Source organism: Euprymna scolopes, chromosome 30 (assembly GCF_053919585.1).
Source record: "Euprymna scolopes isolate OS-2025 chromosome 30, ASM5391958v1, whole genome shotgun sequence".
Taxonomy (NCBI): domain Eukaryota; kingdom Metazoa; phylum Mollusca; class Cephalopoda; order Sepiida; family Sepiolidae; genus Euprymna; species Euprymna scolopes.
Window position 1 is genome coordinate 101,303,025 of NC_136511.1, and position 21,349 is coordinate 101,324,373.

Genomic DNA, 21,349 nt, shown 5'->3' on the forward strand with positions numbered 1-21,349 from the left:
GAAAGCAACTAAGTCGCAATTTTTTTATTTCAGATTGCAATTTGCAGTGTTAAGATATTATTTTCAAGAACTAGAATTTAGTATTAAGTGCTTGTAAAAATGACTAACAATAAATGAAAAGAGCTATATAATAAAAGAAATTAGCAAATGGAAAATCTTCAAATTTGTAAGGATTTGAAAAGGGGTTATCGAATAATTAAGAAAATATGTTAAATGGGAAGTCAACCAAGGTAACAAAGATATCAAGTTGAATTCAAGAATTTAACAAAGGAAGATCTATCACGTCTGAAGAGAATAAGAAACACAAATGGAGCTCTTATGGTGTCATGTGAAACAAAGTGTAAAACATTAAAGAGATTTGTTGATGGAAAAAAAACTGAATGAAAAAACATTTTAATGAAAAACATGAGGAAAGATTACAGTGGGTAAAAATATACATGAAAACTGATTTCAGTAAAGTGTTATTTATAGATGAATCGATGGATGGGCTCAAGGATGTATTTACAAGGAACATGACTGAAGACAATTGTTTAAACGTCAACAAGGCAGTGGTGGGATCATGATATAGGCTGGGATTATTAGTAATGAGCTTGTGGATCCATTTAAAATGAAAGACAAAGTTAAAATGAATGACTTTTGGAATTCATTTTATAGAGCAATATTTGTTTGATGGGTTGATGATTCCAGCTAAGCATAGATCTATGAGATATATATGAAAGATAATACACCAAGTAATGCATCAAAGTTTACTAAATCCTGGTTAAAAGAAAAGGGATTTGTTGAAAATTCTCTTATGGACTGACCTTCAAATAACTGACGAGTCCAATTGAGAAACATCCTCAAGAAAGAGATTTATTCTAATGGAAGGCAATTTAAAAGCAAGTGTGACCTCTTCGAGGCAGTTAAAGTTGTTGCAAACAACTAACCAGCCATTAAAATTGCATATCTAACAACAGATGTTAAAAATAGGCTGCATTTGTGCGAAAAATTTTAGGGGGAATTCATTATTGAGGTGAGTATTATTAATTAATTTATTGTGGACTATTATCCTCATCTTTATTAGATGTTGTTTCACAACATTTCGGCCAACTATACCTCTGGCCTTCATTGGGTGGTAATCACGACGGGATAGGAACTCCGAATCTCCTAATTGCATTTTCAGCAATTACTGCCATCCATCAATAAATAAATTAATAAATAATACTCATGTCAATAATGAATTCCAGTTGAATAATATATATATAATTTAGTACGGACCCAACTATGGAAGATCAGATAATAAATAAATGTGGATTTATATTTTTCCTTTATGAAATTGACAAATGTGTTCTAGAAATGTTTTCATATTTTACAAGGTATAATAATGTAAAATTATCAAAATAAAAAAAATTGCTGACAGTCAAATTAATCTGTTTTGTTAACTTGATAAAAAATTTGCAAACAAAAACAATAGTTTTCTATCTTTCTTTTTCTCTCTCGCTATATATATCTATCTATATATATATATATATCTCTCTCTCGCTATATTATATCTATCTATATATATATATATATCTCGCTATATTATATCTATCTCTCTCTCTCTCTCTCTCTCTCTATATATATATATATATATATATATATATATATATATATAATGCTAATAATATTGAGTGGAATCTAAACAATATCATAATAGTCCTTTTAACATTAAGGACAACTTTATATACCAATTTATAACTTGCATATAATCTCTAAATGCAGGGTGTGTGTATATATATATATATATATATATATATAATTAGTAGCATCTTCATAAAATGAAAAATCAACTTAGCAGGACTGAGCAAAATCAAAACGGCAATTCTCACACTAAAAAAGGCTCAATATCCTTTCAATGTATTTCGCTGCATTGTTTGATGATGGTCATATTTATATATGTAATAGCACTAAATAAATAATTTAGCTCACAAGGCTAGCAATAAACAAAGACAACTACAAAGATAAAAATAACTCTTGCAGTATTTGAATTCCTAATAATTTTTACCTTTTCACTTTCAGTATTCTCCCAAGTTGAACACAAAGAAGAAAAGTTTATATGGCAGAAAACTACGGCCGCAATCTGTTATAGGTGAGTTTATACAACATTTTATTGTTCGTTTTAGATTTAAAATGAATTTTTATTATTAGAACCCTTTTGAGATGAGCAATTTATACATTTATTTATTTTGCGGACTATTATCCTCATCCTCTAGCCAGCTACAAGGTTAGTTGGCCAAAACATTGTGACCCAACAACAACTAGTGAAGGCAGGAATTACGGAGGATACTGTTAAGATACTCAGCATTCTTATCCTGTCATGGTTTACCACCTGACGAAGGCCAGAGGAATAGTTGGCCAAGACATGGTGAAACAACTAGAAGATAAGGATAATAATCCGCAAAAAAATAATTAAAATTAATTCCTTAAAAAAATAATAGGTAAGATGCACCGCCACCCCAATAGCTGTCAGTGCAAAAATCAAAATAAAATTCGATTTTTCTCAAATGATTTTGTGTCAATATTCTGGAAATACATTTAAAAAAAATTTTTAAATTAAATTTCTGTCTCGTATGTGGTCAGGAAGTGGGTGAGAATTTTCTGTTAAATTTATATGGTAAAGTGAACACCCTTTAAAGTCTTTAATATTTTAATTAAATTATTGGTGTTTATTACTTCTGCAGTATAAGGATCATGTTATCATCAAAACTGCCCAGATAGTTTAAATTGAGGTAAATATTTAGATTTTTTTTAAAATATAATAATAGCAAACAAATGTTTTCTTTATGAATTTTTGTATTAGGATTAAGGTGTTCATAGTTTTGGCACCTTGTGACATTTTCTTTCAACTGCCCAGGTGATTCTAATGCTAGCACATTCCTTATACTGCAAAAGTACCAAATTATTTTTTTAATTTTTATTATTAGCTCTTTCCAAGGTGCTGTGTAATCACATGAAAAGAAAATAGAATATTGTTTTTATTTTTATGTTTGTGCATTCTGTGTATATATTTGTGTATATGTGTAAATATTCTAAATATATGTGGGTGTGAATGTGTCTATTTTATGTTATCCTTCTGTGGGTGAAAAACAAAAAAAGAAGAAAAAAATCTAAATTTTCCTTAGAAGCCAATTTTTTAAATGAAATTTCTCCTGGACATTGTCTTTTCTTATCACATAAATACAATGAATATTTTTTGATAGTCATGATTTTTTTTTTTGATTTTTTTACTTTGATATTAGATTTTTTAATGGAACTGTTCTTTTCAATCCCGTAAGTGTTCATTCGGTGTTTTTTCTTTCCCCACCGAAAAATATATATTTCTGATGTTTTTCAATTTCAAAACCTTAGCTAAAATCTATAAATGTGATGCACGTTTAATTTTATATAGAAAAGTAATATTTAAACTTTCACCAATTTGATTTTTATTTAAAACTAGCCTGGTGCCCAGCATTGCTAGGGTGTTTGGAGGTGTGTTGAGCAAAAAAAAAAAAAAGGGATAGTAGGCAGGTAGGCTCGAACCCATACCGCAGAGGAGGAAAAGAATGTGAAAAAAAAAGTGACCTCTCCTATTGCTAAACTGAAAGTGACGTAGGTTTAAATTAAGGCTAGTCAATCAAAAAGAGGGGATGACTTTTGAAAATATCAGCGAAAAAAGCGACCCTCCTCCTTGTAGAAAAGTGCCTAGCCCAATTGAGGGTGAAGGAATTAATATTTTTAGCCAATTTTTCTATATTTGTCATCCAAAGGGTTGAGCTTCAAAATGATACTGATCTCGTGAAAATCCGTCACCTCAGTCGAAAGTTTTAGGCAGACATACAAACATACATACACACATTTAAACAGACAGGTGAGATTTATATTATAAACTAGCATTGCCCAGGTGTTTGGAGGTGTGTGTGTTTTTGGGTAAAAACAAAAATTGTTGGCCGGGTGTGTGTTTTTCAAAAAAAAACCAAAGCCGTGACGCATAGTTGGAAAATAATAAAGTGTGAAAAAACCGTGCAACGTTTAACGGCAGCTGCCCGTTTTTGACGACTTAATGACGTCAACTTTGAGTGCGGTACAGTGTTTTATTTACCGCGAGTCTGTTCGCTTCTTTTTTTATACGAAAAACACATGCGGCAATCAAAAAATCTTGAATATTTATCTTTTGAAAGTCTGGCAAATTAAATAGACAGGTGACCCCAGTTGTTAACTCGTAGATATTATCAATTAGGCGTGATATAAAAAGTTTTAAGAAGAGAGTTGATGATCGCTTCTCGGAAAAAATCCTTTCTTGGACATACACAAAAAGTGAACATACATACACACATTTTCGCTTTTATATTTATAGATGAGTTGTGTAATATATTTTTGTATATCTTTATTCAATTAGGATAGGAAATTAAATCTGGACAGTATAAGGAGGTGTACGCAGAAAAGTAGACTTCAATAGTATGGGCACATTGAAAGGATGGATAAGTTCTTGGATTAGTGTTTGTTGAGTTGAGAAAGTTCAGTTCATGAGCAAAGACTAAGGAAAACATCAGAAAAGGTAATAAAAATGGATCTGAGGGATGAATAAAAATCCAGTCAGCAGAGATAGTTTATTTTGGAAGTTAATTTCTTAAAGCTGTTTAACAGATGCCAACATGTAAAACGGATGTTGAACTGATGATGATGAAATAGTATAAATATTTCTGAAAAATCATCTAAAAATGTTCGTTATTCATAATGAAGTGATTTTTAACATAATTGAGCTTAATTTTATTCCTTGTTTGTATATTTGATTTAATTGAAATAATCATGAGTTATTTCCTAATATGTGTCTATTTGCTAATTACTGAAAGTGGATAATGATTCAGACTGGCAACTCTTATCATTCCTTTATCATTTGTATTTTGTTTTTGTAAACTGTTTCGGCAATTTCTGAGACTAACTTCATTTGGCTCTTGTCGAGACTGTTGCGTACTTCAGCAATTTTTGGGGTTAGCTTCATTCGGCACTTGTGGAGACAGTTTTTTTTTTTTCTTTTTAACTTAAAATTATTTCATTGTTCGATTATTTTAGCATCCTAAATTATATCTTGCAAAATTATTTTTGCTTGGTCAATCCTAGTTATCCCCCCCCCCTAATTATTGACTCTGTTGCCATCAGCACCAATTTTTGTTTCCATATGTTCACCTTCAGTTGTGGACTCCAGTCATATATTTACGAAGCCTAGCTAAGTATAAACTTGTTTTCTACAAAATGAGAAAACTGTAAACTGTAAAATTAGAATCATGTTTACAGATTTTAGCTTTGGTTGTCAAGAAGCATCAGAATTATCTAATTTACAGCACCATTTTCTTTATACTTGTCTTTTGTAAAACAGCAAAAAACAAAAAACACCCGTGGTTGAAGTGTACAAAAGCTACAATTTATCACTATACAAATACACACCTTTATAAATTATATCAAAGCAATTAGATATCAATAGTTGGCCACCATGACAATAAACGGTGCCGGTATCACATATGTTATCACTGCATAATCACACAATTGCAAACATTATTTCACAGGCATTTTCACTTTTATTTCTTCATCTTAGTACCAACATCTTCATCACAGATTCTGTTTTTTTTTGTTTTTTTTTCAGCTGGATCCATTTTTGGTTTTTGGTCTAGAATTCCTCATATTCCAAAACAAATATAAAAGTTTTGTTTGATGTACGTACCCGTGGAGAAATGAAAATATTATATTCTAAAAATCACATATATTAATCATTATTTTTATTTTTATAAAGAAAATCATCTTAAGTGATTAATCGAAATTTGTAGGCATTGGAATATAAATCTAGTAAATGTGAATTATTGTTGAGTTATCTTCCTTTTGTTTTTTAAGATATTTATCATAAAGGTAGGTGAAACGGTCACTTCTTGAATACTCATAAAAAAAATTTTTTTATTTGAAAATAAAAGTACTTGATCAATTCATGTGATTTTTGGAATATGATATTTTCATTTTGTCACGGGTACATACATCATACAGATTTTTCTTTACTTTTTTTTTTTTTTTTTTTTTTTCAATATAGGAGAAATTCTGGACAAGAACACCCCCACCCATTTTTTTACTCTCTAAAAATAATAAGCTGGTACAAATAAAATAATGCTATTTATAATAATAGCATAATCTAGCATTTATACAAGTCCACAATGTTATTGTATTGCTAAATGCTCTTCTTCATCCGCCAACTGGTTTCATTGTCTCTCATAATTTGTACAAATATTAAACGTTTGGTGTTCAATGGGTTAAAAGGATTTTCTGATGTTTTGCTGCAGTAGATTGCCTAGCATACACTTTGCTTTTAATATACCTCAGTAATAGTCACATGGTGTAACATCTGGAGAGTGAGTAGGTCAAGGCATATTCATGTCCCATACATAAATTGATCAAGTAGTTATATATATATATAGAGAGAGAGAGAGATAATCAGTTTTATTTATTTTTTACAATTTTTATTGATTAATGGTACTTTGTAATCGTTTCAAAGCTGATTGTAATGTTTCTGTGTCAGTGGCTCCTTTTATTAATTATGGCAGCACTAGACATGCCATCTTTGCTTCCTCATAAAATTTGATTTTCTTACTAAAAAGAAACTACTTGATCAATTTACATGAATATGACATTTTCGTTCCATGACTAATACATAAAACAAAGATTTTTCTGTACTTTTGTTTTTAATTAGGTTGAATTCTAGACAAAAACTATGCTTTTTTTTTACCTCATGAAAAAAATGACAAATAGTTCATTTTTCTTAAATTTTTAGAGTAGATGTATCTTTTCAATTTAGAGCGAATGAATAGTTTTATTTTTAGAATTGATAATCTATTCATCATAAGGCATAAGAATTTTGGTATATTTTAATAATGAGAGTATTTTTTTTTTAAATTTTATTAAAAAAAATTTTTTATTTGTATTACAGGGTTTCAGCCATGTTGTATACTTCTGTATTAGACTATAGAAACATGAAAAAGTCACCATTTTGATGTTGGCTGCTTAGTAAAGTTACTTTTTGCAGTTTTTGTTTTAATAAAATTATTTCATTTCAAAATATTGTGATTAAAATGACAATTATTTTAAAATAACATCTTTCAGATTTTCTTCAATTTTGTTATAGCCATTTTTTTTAATTTCCAATATTATATAACTTCCCAAACTAGAGAGATAATGAAATACTGATGTCTTATGTACATGAAAAGAAACTGGAATCTTAGGAAGATCGCCATCATTCCAGTAATTATAGAAACAACTGGACTTATGAAAAAATTTCCAGAACTACCTGGCAAAAATACCAGGTGAATCAAGTACAAGAGACAGAAACAATTGCATTTAAAGGGATGGTTAGAATCTTAAAAAGATCTCTTGGTTGGGATGTATGATTGTTTGGCATCCGGTAGGATGCCCTATTCCCAGCTAGAACAAAATTGTTAAAAAAAAAAAAAATGTGAGAAGCCCTGAAAATTGTTTACGAAGCACTTTAACTTGAAAATAAGGGCGCAACCATTTTTTAAATGCTTCTGTAGTCTAACAACTTGAAAGATGAAATTTTTTAAACAATTTATTTGAATTAAAATTTTATGTGATAATTGTCATCCTTTTTACAAAATTTCAGGCGTTTTTATCTGCTTACATGGAAATATCAATTTATTTGGCACTAGTCCACTTTAACTCGCTGCGAGTATCTTTTGGGTTTTCATTTTCAGAAGAGTTATACTAGCAAAAAGAGAAGACAATCCAAAATTTAATAATTTTTTTCTAACAAAACATTTCTGGTGATTTGAAGCAAGTTCAGTAAAGTAACAAAAAAATATTAAATACCAAAACATTTATTGAATTATTAAAAATTTAGTCACAATATTTCAAATATATATATATATATATATATATATATATATATATATATTTTTTTTTTTTTTTTTTTTTTTTAATTTAAAAAATTTGGATTGTCTTCCCTTTTAACTTGTACAACTCTCTGAAAATGAAAACAAAAAAATACTTCAATAAGTTAAAATGCACTAGTGCCATTTCTTTTTATTTAAAAGTTCATAATCCCTGGAATTTTGCAGACTTATTTTTCAATATTTTTTTTTTCTCTACACATTTTGTAATGTTATCCTTATTGTGGTTGTTAATAGACTATTTATGTAAATTTTCAATGACGATTTTTATAGTTGGGGAAGGGCCTCATAACTTATAATTTTTCCAGCTAACCCAGTAATTATCATATTTATTCAGGAAAATCAGATTTTTATATCCGTATTACTCAGATTATTTGGACTATTATTGACAAAATTTCAAACAACTCTTTATTTAAGGTAGCATGTTCTCATTCTATTAGCCATGATTGGGTAGAAATCTTAAATAATTTTCAATTGTATTCTTAGTATCGTCTTCCCTGAAGATTAAACTTTCAATCTCTAGAAGAGTATCACTTAAAACTAGACTTTACTTAGTAGGTGATATTGAGAATAAAATTACGAATCAATAGTGTAAAACCTTCAACTAATTTTGACTTCTAAAAAGATTGGACTCTGATTCAAGGTATTTTTTCTTTTAGCAATAATTTCTATATTCTGTATATCAGAGGTACCCAACAGCCGTGACTGGATGGTACTAAGCCATGAGATTTCATCTATCAAAAGAATCACAAAAAAATACCAATATTCATTATCTTAAATCTCTTGACTAATCACTTGTCAAGAAATGTGTGTGTGTGTGTGTATTTCTCTTTGTCTGTCTGCCTGCCTGTTCTACTTTTTCATACAAACTATTGGGCCAATCTGGCTGAAAATGTGTGTAGATCTTATAAATGAGATGCAGGAACTAAGTATTATGCTGTCCATTCGATGCATAGTTGTGGATTAATAGGATTAATATTTAATACAAAAGTGAGTGCTATTTTTAACCCTATTCAACCATCAATTTGGCATAAAGCACTTACTCTAAATCAACAGGTTAAAAAGTTCATATTTTGCATTTCATGATAAGCTATTAACTTAAGCTTATTAGTTACTTAAGCAGTTGGAATTAAAGTGAAAGAATTTGAATTACAGGAACCAATTTGTTTATTTAACATGAATATTTCGAGTGTTACAATTTTTAAGATGAGGATTAATCAGACTACTGTTTTCATCTCAAGTTATTCACACAATGTTTTGGTTGATGAAATTTCCAACTTCCTTCAGGTGCATCCTATTGAACTCAGGGAATCTGCACATAATTTCGAATAGAACCCTTATTTAATCCATGGGATAGCACCTTCTCATTCCATCAGCCATGAATGGGTAGAAGTCCTAAGTAATATACAATTTGTATTTTAAGTGTCGATTAAACCTTAAACCAATAGAAGACTGTAATGTACAACTGAATTTTATTAAATACTTCATCCACTATGCACAGGTCGTTCATTTGTAAGTTACACTTCTGGAGGTTGAATGTTCAATCCTCTGTGCAGATTCCAAAGTTTAAGAAGATACACCTAAAGGTTAAAGATTACATCGACCGAAACACTGTGCGAATAATATTCTAGATGAGAACACTAGTCTGAATAATTGAAACAATATGATATTTCTATTGTTATGAATTAATAAGTGAGTTTGTAACTAGAGATATTTTACTAATTTTTCTTGACTAGATCTTGATTATGTTTCTAATTTTATTAGTTGAAAAGGATGTGTAAATCAAATTATTCTTAGGAAACAACAAATTCTAAGAGAGGGTGGCCATCAAACTTTAAGCATATAGAAATAGAAATATTCAGGAGCCATTGCTTTACTGTATTTATAGCATTTTTGTTTTGAAGAATGTTTGAGTTTTTTTTTGGGGGGGGGTTCGATTCTTTGAATTTTACATTTGTTTTTAACGAACAATTTTTTAAAGACTTCATTAAAAAAAAATGAAACCAGATGAAAACAGCTGTAGACCAAATTCTTAACTCTGATTCTGACTCTTGAAATTTTAAAATGCTAAACTCTGATTACTAAAGGAATGGATTTGCTCACTCTATAGCCTTGCTAAGAACTATGATGGGGATAACTGTCCAAAATCTGTACAGAAACTCTCATCCTTGTAATCTCCCTTATCCCAGAGATATATATCCATCTTTCTGACCTGAACACCATGTCCATATCTAAGATTTCGGTTACTATGGTACAAAAATCTTTTTCTAGTTGCCAAGAAGAAATATTTTGCTGTCACGAGTAAGTAAAAAAAAAAAAAATTAATGTTTTATGACCTACAAACCCTTTTTTTTCCTCCTGGCATTATTCAACCATTTTTTTTTTTTTTTTGTATAGAATGTTTTCAACCTTGCTTAAGCATGTAATCATATATCAAGGGCATTTTTTCTGAATGTGTGACTGCTTAAAACTCCCAAACTATATTATTTTAAACCAAAAATATATGTAGCATGTTACATAATTACATAATGGCGTTAAAACACTGGTTCTTATTAGATCACTGAAATTAAGCGACAAGGAGTCTGGCCAATACCAAATGAAGTGGATAGTCATGCGGCTGGAGATTGCTTGCAAATTTCATATTTCTTGTAAACTTTCTTTGAATAATACAGACATAGTTTGCCCAGGGAAAATATCACATTAGGTATTACTGTTTCTTATGTACTTAATGTCTGTAGAAAAAGTTATGAAAACAAGAACAGAATATGTTTTATTTACATATTACATAATTTGGAAATCCATTGAATTGTATGAGGGGTGTGCAATAAGTAATGCTCCTGACCCACTTCTAGTTGTTTGATCTAGCTGAAATTTTGCATGTGCAATGATTTATATCTCTACAGGTTATGTGGCAAATTACAGCTCTGAACTAATTGTGGTTTCTGTTTTACAGGTGTTTGAACTGAGTCAGGTGTGAAATGGAGCCTGTTGAATGTCGAGCAGTGATCCGGTTTTTGTATTTGAAAGGACACATACAACAGGAGACTTTTGATGAAATGAAAGAAACTTATAGTGATAATGCCCCATCATATGACCTTGTAAAACACTGGCATCGTGAATTCAAACATGGCCAGAAGTCTGTGGAAACAGCTCCCAAACCTGGTCGCCCCCCCCCCTTCTGCCATTGATGAGGCATCTGTCCGTCAAGTTGAGGCTGCCATTTTGGAAGATCGGCGCATTACTATTCGCTAAATAGCCCAAGATGTCAAGATTAGTACAGGGTCTGTAGAAACTATCATTCATGATCATTTGCATATGCGTATGGTGTCTGCCAGATGGATTCCAAGGTTGCTCACACCATTCCAGAAGTGAGAACATGTCGAGTGCTCAAGGATGAATTTGGAGATGTGCCAAAAAGATGAGTCAAAGTTTTTCAAAAGACTGATTACACAGGATGAAACCTGGGTCCATCACTATGATCCAGAGACCAAAGCCCAGTCAATGCAGTGGAAGCACTTGGACTCACCACCTCCAAAGAAAGCAAGGGTGCAGCCCTCTGCTGGCAAGGTCATGCTCACAGTCTTCTGGGACCAGGACGAAGTAGTGATGACAGATTTCCTGGCAAAGGGTACCACAATTACAGGAGCCTATTATCCTCCCTACTCTCCTGACCTTGCACCCTCTGACTTTCACCTCTTCCCAGCCATGAAGTTGTTTATGAAAGGAAAGCGTTTCCAAGATGATGCAGCCTTGATTTCTGAAGTCACATCGTGGTTGGAGGACCAACCTGGGGTGTTCTACAAAAACGGTCTCCAGAGCTGCATCAAACGATGGGAGAAATGCATAACTCTGGGTGGTTCCTATGTAGAGAAAAGACTAATAACTGTGCCAAGTTTTGTTGCTCTACTGCTATGAGAAGTGGGTCAGGGGCATTACTTATTGCATGCCCCTCATATCTGGGTTTTGCACGATCAACTGCTAAAACTCGGAGCTAATTTTTTTTTTTTTTTTTTAAACCTACTAGCATGATTGAAGGAAATCTGAGTGGCATTAAATAGATTCCTAATTTGTTTACTATGTAAATGAAACACACACACACGCGTTATTAAAATCGATATGCTAACAGTTAGAAAATTTAAATTGAATAGGGGTTAAAGTTTTCAAAGAATCTAAAGATGCCATTGAAATTTTCTTTCAACCTATTTGAAGTCATTAAGACAATTATCAGTTATATCCTTAAATAGCTAAAATAGATTAGAATGTGTAGAAATGAAATTCCTCAAAAAAAAAAAATAGATTTTCTTTTTTCATAAAAAAAATGACTTTGTAATAATTCTTGTCACAAACGTTGTTTGAGAATTGAAGTAAAATTGAGAACACAGCTCTAAATAATTGTGGGCATGAAATTAAATACAAGCATTGAAATTAAATACAAGCAACACGATATCAATAATAATAGGAGAAATATCCCTTGGTTCACCTCACAATTTAACCAGATGTTAAAAACTAAACTGAATAAGAAATTCCTAAATCTTATTGAAAAATATTTTCCCATAACTAATCCTTTACACAAAATATTCAATAAAAATTACTTAAAACTGTCCTACTTTTGCTGTTAAAATTTAGAAATGACCGTTATGGCCCACAATAACAATAAAAAATGACAGTAGTAAAATAGAAATAAAGTGCCTGGAAAAAGTGGTAATTATAGCAATAGAAATATCACAAGAAATAGTAATAACTCAATAATAGTAATTACTTAAATTAGAAATTAGAAAGTCAGTAAGGGGGAGGCTGTAATTTCAAAATCTATGCACATTGCCCTTTACAAAATAACTGTTCAAAAGACATTATTCATCAGACCACCAGAAACATATTAAAACATAAATAAAAAATACTATATAGAAGAAAACTGTTCTAGAATTAAAAATTATGCTTGAGTGAAAAGTTAAAAACAGAAGAATTTAAAGATGTTAAAATATTACGAAATCTGTACACATGAAAACCCAAATAACACAAATATTATATTGAAGAATTTGTCCTCAAATTCAAAGAAAAGATTTTAATTATAAACGTTATTATGTATGTAACTTCCTTGGAATGAGGTCATGAACTAAGTGCAGTTTCTTCATCTTTTAATTTGTCATCACAAAAAATGATGAAAGCAGATCTCCAAAGGAAACCATAAAATTAGGACGCATATTACTCATTTATTCATGCATATACATAGATATATTACAATGGTTGTCTGTAACATACATTAATAGGCATATTGATATCTATCACATTCAATAACAAAAAAACACAACTTTAATACTTCATTATCAAACCATTACTGAGATTTTAAAGAAAGCTGATACTCACCTGTCATCAAATGGAAAATTTCAAAATAAGCCAGGACACATAAATATTTATATGATCCATGCAGCTTATGATTGAGAAAGAAGTAAAAATTAAAAAGTTTTAAGATGCAAAAAAAATTTACTAAATCATAGAAGCAAAATAACAATTAACTGTAGACGCAGAAGAAATTATACTTTGAGATAAATAATAAAATAAAATATTTAAAAATAAGAATTAAAATTAATGAATACAGACATGACTGAAAAAATAAATCTAAGAAATAGGCAATAAAAATGGACAGATAAATTAATGTAGTTATGTTTGAGTATTTGAATGGAATTTTGTGATGATTATATAATAAAATCAATAACTAGTTTCAAATGTAAAATTCATGTGTTCTAGCTTTTGTAGATTGGCAAATGTTTTGATAAACAATATCTGTGTCACTTATGTATAAACTGGCAACGTGAAATAAATTTTTTAAAAATGTGATATTTTCCCTGGGCAAACTATGTCTGTATTATTCAAAGAAGAAAGAGCTCCCGGCCCTCTTTCTTTAATATTTGTAATGTTTAATGTGATCTTGGATGGAGATACATTCTTGTAATAGAAAAATGTTCCAAAAAGGATTGTCAAAAGAAAAAAGTCTATTGTAGAGAAAAGAAAATTATCCAATTACAAATATCAGCTGTAGTTGTCCAAGTCAGAGAAGGTTTGAATTGTAAAGAATTCCAAGTAAAGAATGGTAGTATTAATCCAGTCAGTGTCGACAGTGGCTCTCTTTTTATATCAAAACGAAAAGCTATAAATTGAAAAATTCAAAAAGATTCGGTATATTTTATGCAACAATTCTGATACCAGAATGGTTCATTCTTATCACTCCTGGCTATAAATATAATCGTCCAAATCTTTGTGACTATACCTGATATATAATACCAAAAATATTGCAACATGTGGCATCTTAAAATTGTTTATTTTATAAATTCATTTCTGTTTGAATTTTTCTTCTGTCTTAAATGGTTTCATCATTTTATTCATTTATATATCGGCCCTGTCGGTGGGGCATTAGAATACACCAACTGCCTCCCTGCAGAGGGTAAAAGTCCTTCAATGGGGGTCCTGGATATGACCTTAAACTATATCCAGTGGTGAGGCCCCAGCTTGCGGGCTTTGGGGAGTGTGGAGCCACCCTTTAATTACCATTGCTCCCAGGTCCACTCTGACCCGGAGTGGTAGTACCTGTTAGGGTTCCAACTATGGGTTAAATAGAAACCGACTTGAAAACAACAAATATATTCTATTAAAAAAATTTTCTTCAAAATCTTTGGATTCGGCATTAAATAACCCGAAAAGGGTTGATATGCCGTAAAACAAAAACAACCAACCAACCAACCAATCATTTATATATATTTTTAATATAAATTCCCAGATTTTTTTAGTGCGACAAGTCCAATTTCTTTGCAGGTAAGAATTTCTCCAAGAAGGCTGTAAAAGAAAAAATGCATTAATAAACTCCAAAATTTTTCCAGCAATGATTTTCAATTTGCAGTTTTTATGAATTTTTATTAATGTTTCTTAAAGTTTATATTTGACCATAAATGTTTGGGGTTTTTTTTCAAAATTGTTTGATTTTGCACCAAATGTATATTTCTATTTTATTTAAATAATCCTAAACTAACTTGATCTTTCTGAGATGTGCCATTATATCATTTGCATGTTTTGAACAGTTATCCTCATTGCTGTTATTATATTTTAAAATTTCAGCCATTGAACTCTCTGGCCTTCTTCAATTATCATTTGTTGTAGTTATTTATTTACTCTGCAAGGTTAAGCTGTTATTGTTGAGCATTCCATACATGTAAATATGTTTGTTTAAAAAAAATCTTTAGCCCGGTTTTCTTTAGTGTCTTATTCAAGAATTGAACTTGAAATCAATATATTAACCAAAGCGTTTTATCTCCTAAATCATTAACCAAAAGTTTGCATATCGTCGCTTTCGTAAGCATATAGCTGTACACATAAATAATGTATTTTTATACATTATATGTTACGCCGGCTGTTTATACGTGATAGTCTTTCTTTCATAGGTGCTTCTTTTGGCCTTCATGACTAGCCGCAATTCTCTAATGATTGTTGAATTCGTTTAACTTAAGACAAACAAAACTACTCATGCATGAAAACACAATAGAAACTTGCTGAGTTTTCTAGGTTTTATTTAGAGAGAAAAAGTTCACTATTTGGAGGAGGGATCAATATGACTAATTAACTAATTATTTATTTGAATGTTTCTACTTGGTTTTTAAGGATGGGGAATTGAGAGATGCAGATGGGCATTTGATTAGATTCTCTCTATATTGTTAAATACGTCTTACATGTCTCGCTTTCCAACTTAGACTTAGTTTTTAAAATTCTTTTGTTTCTCTCCGTGATGGTGTAACATCATCACGTCCTCATCTCATCATATTGTTCCCTCTGCATTTCTAGTTTCTAACATTTGACCCCGTGTAAATCACGCCCCTGTAGTTGGGTATCTTTCTGTTTGCTGCCAGGTTATCCTGACATGTATGGATGTTACCCTTGCCAAAATTCACGAGTTAACTCAATCGTTACTTATCCAATGTATAACAATAGTAATAGTCTAACCTCTTATTTTGAATTTAAAAAAAAAAAAGGTTGTTAGAAGCTGTCATAATGTAATGTTATGGCTGCACCAATAAGCCGTTTGTAGCATTCAGTGAGAATCCTTTCATTTCTCTCAAATGGTCTATAATCTTATCCTTGACAAAAAACAGCTGAGCCTGTTAATGATACATAAGTAATAGGATCAGTGGATAGTTACATCTGTTGTAGTGGCAATTATAGAGTTTTATTTTTATTTATTTTTTTTGTGACTGCAATGATGGAAGCTTTTAGAAAGAACAACAAACAACTCCATTACTTGATCTAGGAGTTGATTTACTTTTTACAGCAATTTACAAGTGCATCTGGACGAACTGTATCTTTCTAACCAACCTCCTTGAGGGAGTGAATGGGGAAAAACTGATGTTGGACATTCGAAACAGGAAATCGATGATGCTTCTCTGCCATATACTTCCTCTCATAAGGCAACTTCTGGTACCCGTTACCCTAACTAATGAAAAATTCTTCTTTACACATTGTTGACTAACATCCCTACAATATTCATTCATTCATCTGGCATTAGATATAGTTGTGAGAACATCTAAACAGATTTTAATTTACAAAGCAAAAATAGAAAATAATAGAAAGTTATTGCAAGGATGATATTGAGTTATTTGTTACATGCATTTTTTTTTTTTTTATTTACATTTTTGGAATTATCAATATTTCGAGATAAATCTCTTCAACAGAAATTAAAAAATTGTAATCAGAGATTTTTGTTTGAGTAGCGGCTGGTATTGGATATGTCATTTCGAATGCTGCATGCTTTTTTTATGCAGATCAGTATGTAATTGTTGATTGAGGAGATTGTTGACAGAATGTCATAAATAGGTGTGAAACCGATAAAAATTATTTGCTTAAAGTTGAACACGATTTTTTTTTTTTTACCGTGTATGTGTGTGTGATTATATGTATATGTTAAATCTACAAGTTCTAATCAATTATTTTTTTTTAAGAATTTTTTTCTTCTTTGAAAGCATTATTTAAATTTTAATAAATCTCTAATTTAGAAAACCAGTACAATGCAGGAGTTTTAAAAATAATAAAGATTTGTTTATAATCCAAATTTTCGGTGATATAACATCTTCCTTAGAGATTTCTTATTTGTTTTTTTTTTTCTTCATCCTTTTATATGGCAATGGTCAAATAGAAGAGGAAAGACCGTGTGTTGTTTAAATTGACAGCATAAATTGGTTAAAATAATTTCTAAAATCTATTTGGGAGCATTATTTAAATTTAAATGAATTTATTTAAAAAGCCAGTAATATTTGACTATGATGAAGAAAAACAAATTATATCTTCAAAAAGTTGGATTATAAACAAATGAATTTTTATGTTTTAAATCTGTGTTGTACTGGCTTCTAAATTACATATTTTAATTATTTAATTCAATTTACTTTTTCTAAATTTAATCAAAAAAATTTTATTTTTTACTTTCCTGACTGGTTATTTTTTTAAATAAATTTATTGAATTTGATTGAATTGAAGTTTCAAAGTCACCAAAAAGAAAAAAAAAATAGTTGTCTCAAGATGGCCAGAGAGTATTGTGGCTGAAATGTTATAATAATAAAAAATATGTGAATAATGACTTAAATTTTTGATCCGTTGTAATATTTTTTAAGTATTTTTATAGCCTTTTTTTCTTGGTTGAGTTTGATATATATATATATATATATATATATATATATATTTATTTATTTATTTTTTTTTTTTTTTACTGCCATGTTAGATTGCTGTACCCCCCTCCCCTCATCCCACCCCTTCCCAACTTAATGTGCATTCCCACTCACAGGTTATTTTGAAACTTTAATAAAGTTTGTTTCTGTTTTTTATTTTTTTGATTTTCCCCAAGGAATGAAATTATTGAGATTAACAACAACAACAAAAAAAGATTAAAATTTATTTTTGTTCAAATATTATTATTATTTTTTTTTTTTTGTCTTTTCTTTTAATTTTAAAATGTTTTGTATTTCAATGAGATTTTCTTTTCAGGAAATCAACATCATCATTAAATGATTTGGATCATATATTTTCATAGTTTTTTGTAGATATTGGGAAATAACATTGGATAAACATTAGTAAAAAAAAAAAGTTTATAAATTTTTTACATTTGTTATCCTTTTTCTTTTTCTTTTTTACATTTTCTGACCTATCTTTTATTTTTATCCTTTATTCTGTTTCATTTTCTTTATTTTGTTTTACATTTTGCCATATTTTTTATTAGATTTTTTCTTCAATTTTTTATTGGTTTTTGTCCCATTTTTTTATTAGTTTTGTTTTTTCCCATTTTTAAAAATTAGTTTTTGCTTTTGTCCCATTTTTTAATTAGTTTTTATCCCATTTTTTAATTAGCTTTTGTCCCATTTTTTAATTAGCTTTTGTCCCATTTTTTAATTAGCTTTTGTCCCATTTTTTAAATTGGTTTTTGTCCCATTTTTTAAATTGGTTTTTGTCCTATGTTTCTATTAGTTTTTGTCCTGTGTTTTTTATTTTATTTTTGGTTTGTTTTTATTTCATTTTTTTGTCCCTGTATTTTATTACTTTATTTTGTCATCTGCATTTAATTACAATTTTGTTTTTTTATTACATTTTTTGTCCTGTATTTTTTTTATTACATTTTAAATCTTTTGCACTATTACATTTTTATTCTAAGTTTTAAAATTTATTTTTTTTATTTTTTATATATTTTTTCTTTACTTACAACCACGGTTTCAGTAGCATTAAATCTAAAAAAAAAAAATAACAAAATATCCAATTCTTTATTTATCCTTGGCAGATTTAAAATGACACTATTTTTGTTTTTAAATCAGTTTTTGGGTAAAATGTATGTACCCACCTCCCCATGAGGGTAAGTATGACACACAAACAGTTTAATGTGGGGAAACTCTTAGGTGCTTTGAGAAAACTAATAGAACCTAACTTAATATAGAGTTCCCAGTCCTAAGCACAGATAAAATGAACCTGGACTTCATTGGCACAGCATCAGTTAATATCAGGTTTTGATCCTTTCTCTCCCTCTGTTGGTGTGCTAGAAGTGAGGTGGCTTAGATGGAGTAGCTTAGAACGAATTGTAGAGAAGTGTTAATCTTTTTGTGTTTTTTTTAACATTTTTATTTTTATTTTTCAGTTATTTCTTTTTCATTTTTTTCTGTTTTTTATTTTCAAATTTTTTTTTTCTTATCTGTTTTCCAGTTTAATAAGATTTTTTTCTTGAAAGTTTTTTATTTTCTTTTGAACAAGCTTAAGTTATTTTTTTGCAATCTACTTCATCTTTGACATACTGCCTAGATGATGGTGCCTTATATTCTGTCTATAAATGAGGTTAATATAAAAGTTGGTAGAATTTAAACACATTTTTCTGTGTGTATAATTTTAAAATAATTTTCACCAAAGGAATTTGTTTCTATTTTTTTTTTTTTTTTTTAGTTTTATGGATATTTATAAAGATTTCATTGCATGTTCTAAATTATGAAAGCACTTTATGTATTTCGTGCATCAATATAACTTTAATAATTACACAGCAATTTTTGACAATGATGCATAATTATTTATCCACTGGTTTTAATCACATGAAGTAAATGGTGTTAAATTGCCCCCCCCCCTCTCCCAGACGAATTACATTCTTTTATTCAATGTGAAAAAACCTGTTTTTTGTTTTTTTTGTTTCATTTTTTTGTGCCAAAAAATCTTATGGTTTTTAATTTTATTACACACAAAAACTTTTTAATTCAAAATTTTTAATTTCATCATTTCTTTTTATTTTCACACAATATTTTTTGTCTTCAATTGTTTTTATTTACTTTAAAGTTGTTAAAATCGAACTTTAATTCGATATTGTAATTGTTTCTGATCATTTTTTCTTGTTTTTGTTGCACTAAAATTCTTTCTATTTTTATTGTGCACAAAATTATTTTTCATTTAAAATTTTAATAAAAAAGAGTAACCTTTAAGTGTAATCAAATAACTTGTTTTTATACAATTCTGAAAATGTAGGGCAAAAATAAAATACTATTTTTAAATACAATATGAATATCTGTAAACTGATTTTTTAAAAAAATAAAAAAATTTATTTGCATATTTTTATAAAATCTTTATTTACAGAAACATTTTTACAGAAATATTAAATGTAGCATATGAAATTTTCACATGCAATTAAATAAAATATGGAAAAGAAAATGAATATTAACTTTATTTCCAAAATATGAATTTTTCACATACTATAAATAAAATAAACATAATTAAACCAGATCCAATGCTGAAAAAATTATGATTAAATAATGGAAATGTAATATTAGCAGGTTTTCAGATTGAAAAAAGAAACATAATTCAGCAGGGTCTTCATCTTAACTGAAACCATTTATTTGCTACGATTTTTAAAACAAAATGATTTTGATGAGTCATCATCAGCTATTTCTTTTCATTTACTATTAATTAGACAGTTTTCAGTTTCTCACAATTCAGAGTGCCCCATTTTTATTTTCCCCACATTAAGAATCGCTGTGTCTAATTCTTTGCCGAAAGGCAAGTAAATAGGTATACTCGATAGTTTTGTTAACTTAAAGTCACATGTAGTTTTGTATCAATTTGATTTAACGATCAAACGACACTGTAATAATTAAATTTAACTTTTAAAATCTTATTTAGAAAAAATAATAATTTGGTAAAGAAAAAAATGAAAGTAAAACATCTCAGGTAATACGAGGTTGGTACAACTAGTGAGTTATAAATATAGTTTCTGATAACACTTGAAAGATTTTCTTTTCAAGAGAAAATTTTGTGCAACCTAATTAAAAAAAATGATATATCATTGATATATATCACCGAATGAAGATGTCATATTCCAAAACTCATGTAAATTAATTGATCAAGTAGTTTATATATATATATATATATATATATATATAAAATCGATTTTTAGTCATTTTGATAGTAAATCATTGTCACAGGCTGATTTTGATCTGGGTAGTTCGAAATAAGTTGTCTTTTATTAAACATGACAGATCTAAATGCGATGTCTCATTTTTTTATAAAATTTTATTTATTTAGTTAAAGAAATACTTGATAAATGTATATGATTTTTGGAATATGACCTTTTTTATTCCATAATGAGTACATACATCATAAATTTTTTTTTTTTTTTTAATTGGGTTGAACTCTACACTTGGACTGAAATTTTTAGTGAATGAATTTAGTTAATGTGTATTATTTAAGGGAGATAATCTTGGTGATTTTTTTTTTTATATATATATAGCTAGCAGAATGTGGAATGGTTAGAATTCACATGCAATTCACTAAACTGTTAGAACGCATATATTTACTATACAGTCTAATAATGTTTATGATGACTAACATTTACTTTTTTAAATAGTTCTTAATCCAGATCACTG

The 21,349-nt window shown here is 29.2% G+C and overlaps 1 protein-coding gene across 11 annotated transcripts in view; it reads left to right on the forward strand.

Moving 5' to 3' along the window:
* The window catches only part of LOC145254910 (F-actin-uncapping protein LRRC16A-like), a 377,977-nt gene that overhangs the window by 297,636 nt on the left and 58,992 nt on the right, over positions 1 to 21,349 (forward strand). For 7 of the 11 annotated variants that reach the window (XM_080113853.1, XM_080113859.1, XM_080113863.1 and 4 more), the window contains one exon: positions 2,041 to 2,110. In XM_080113853.1, coding sequence (XP_079969979.1) covers positions 2,041 to 2,110 — 70 coding nt within the window. Of the gene's footprint in view, positions 1 to 2,040; positions 2,111 to 10,211; positions 10,242 to 21,349 lie in introns of all 11 variants that reach the window. The other 4 variants (XM_080113852.1, XM_080113855.1, XM_080113854.1 and 1 more) reach the window with 1 other exon arrangement.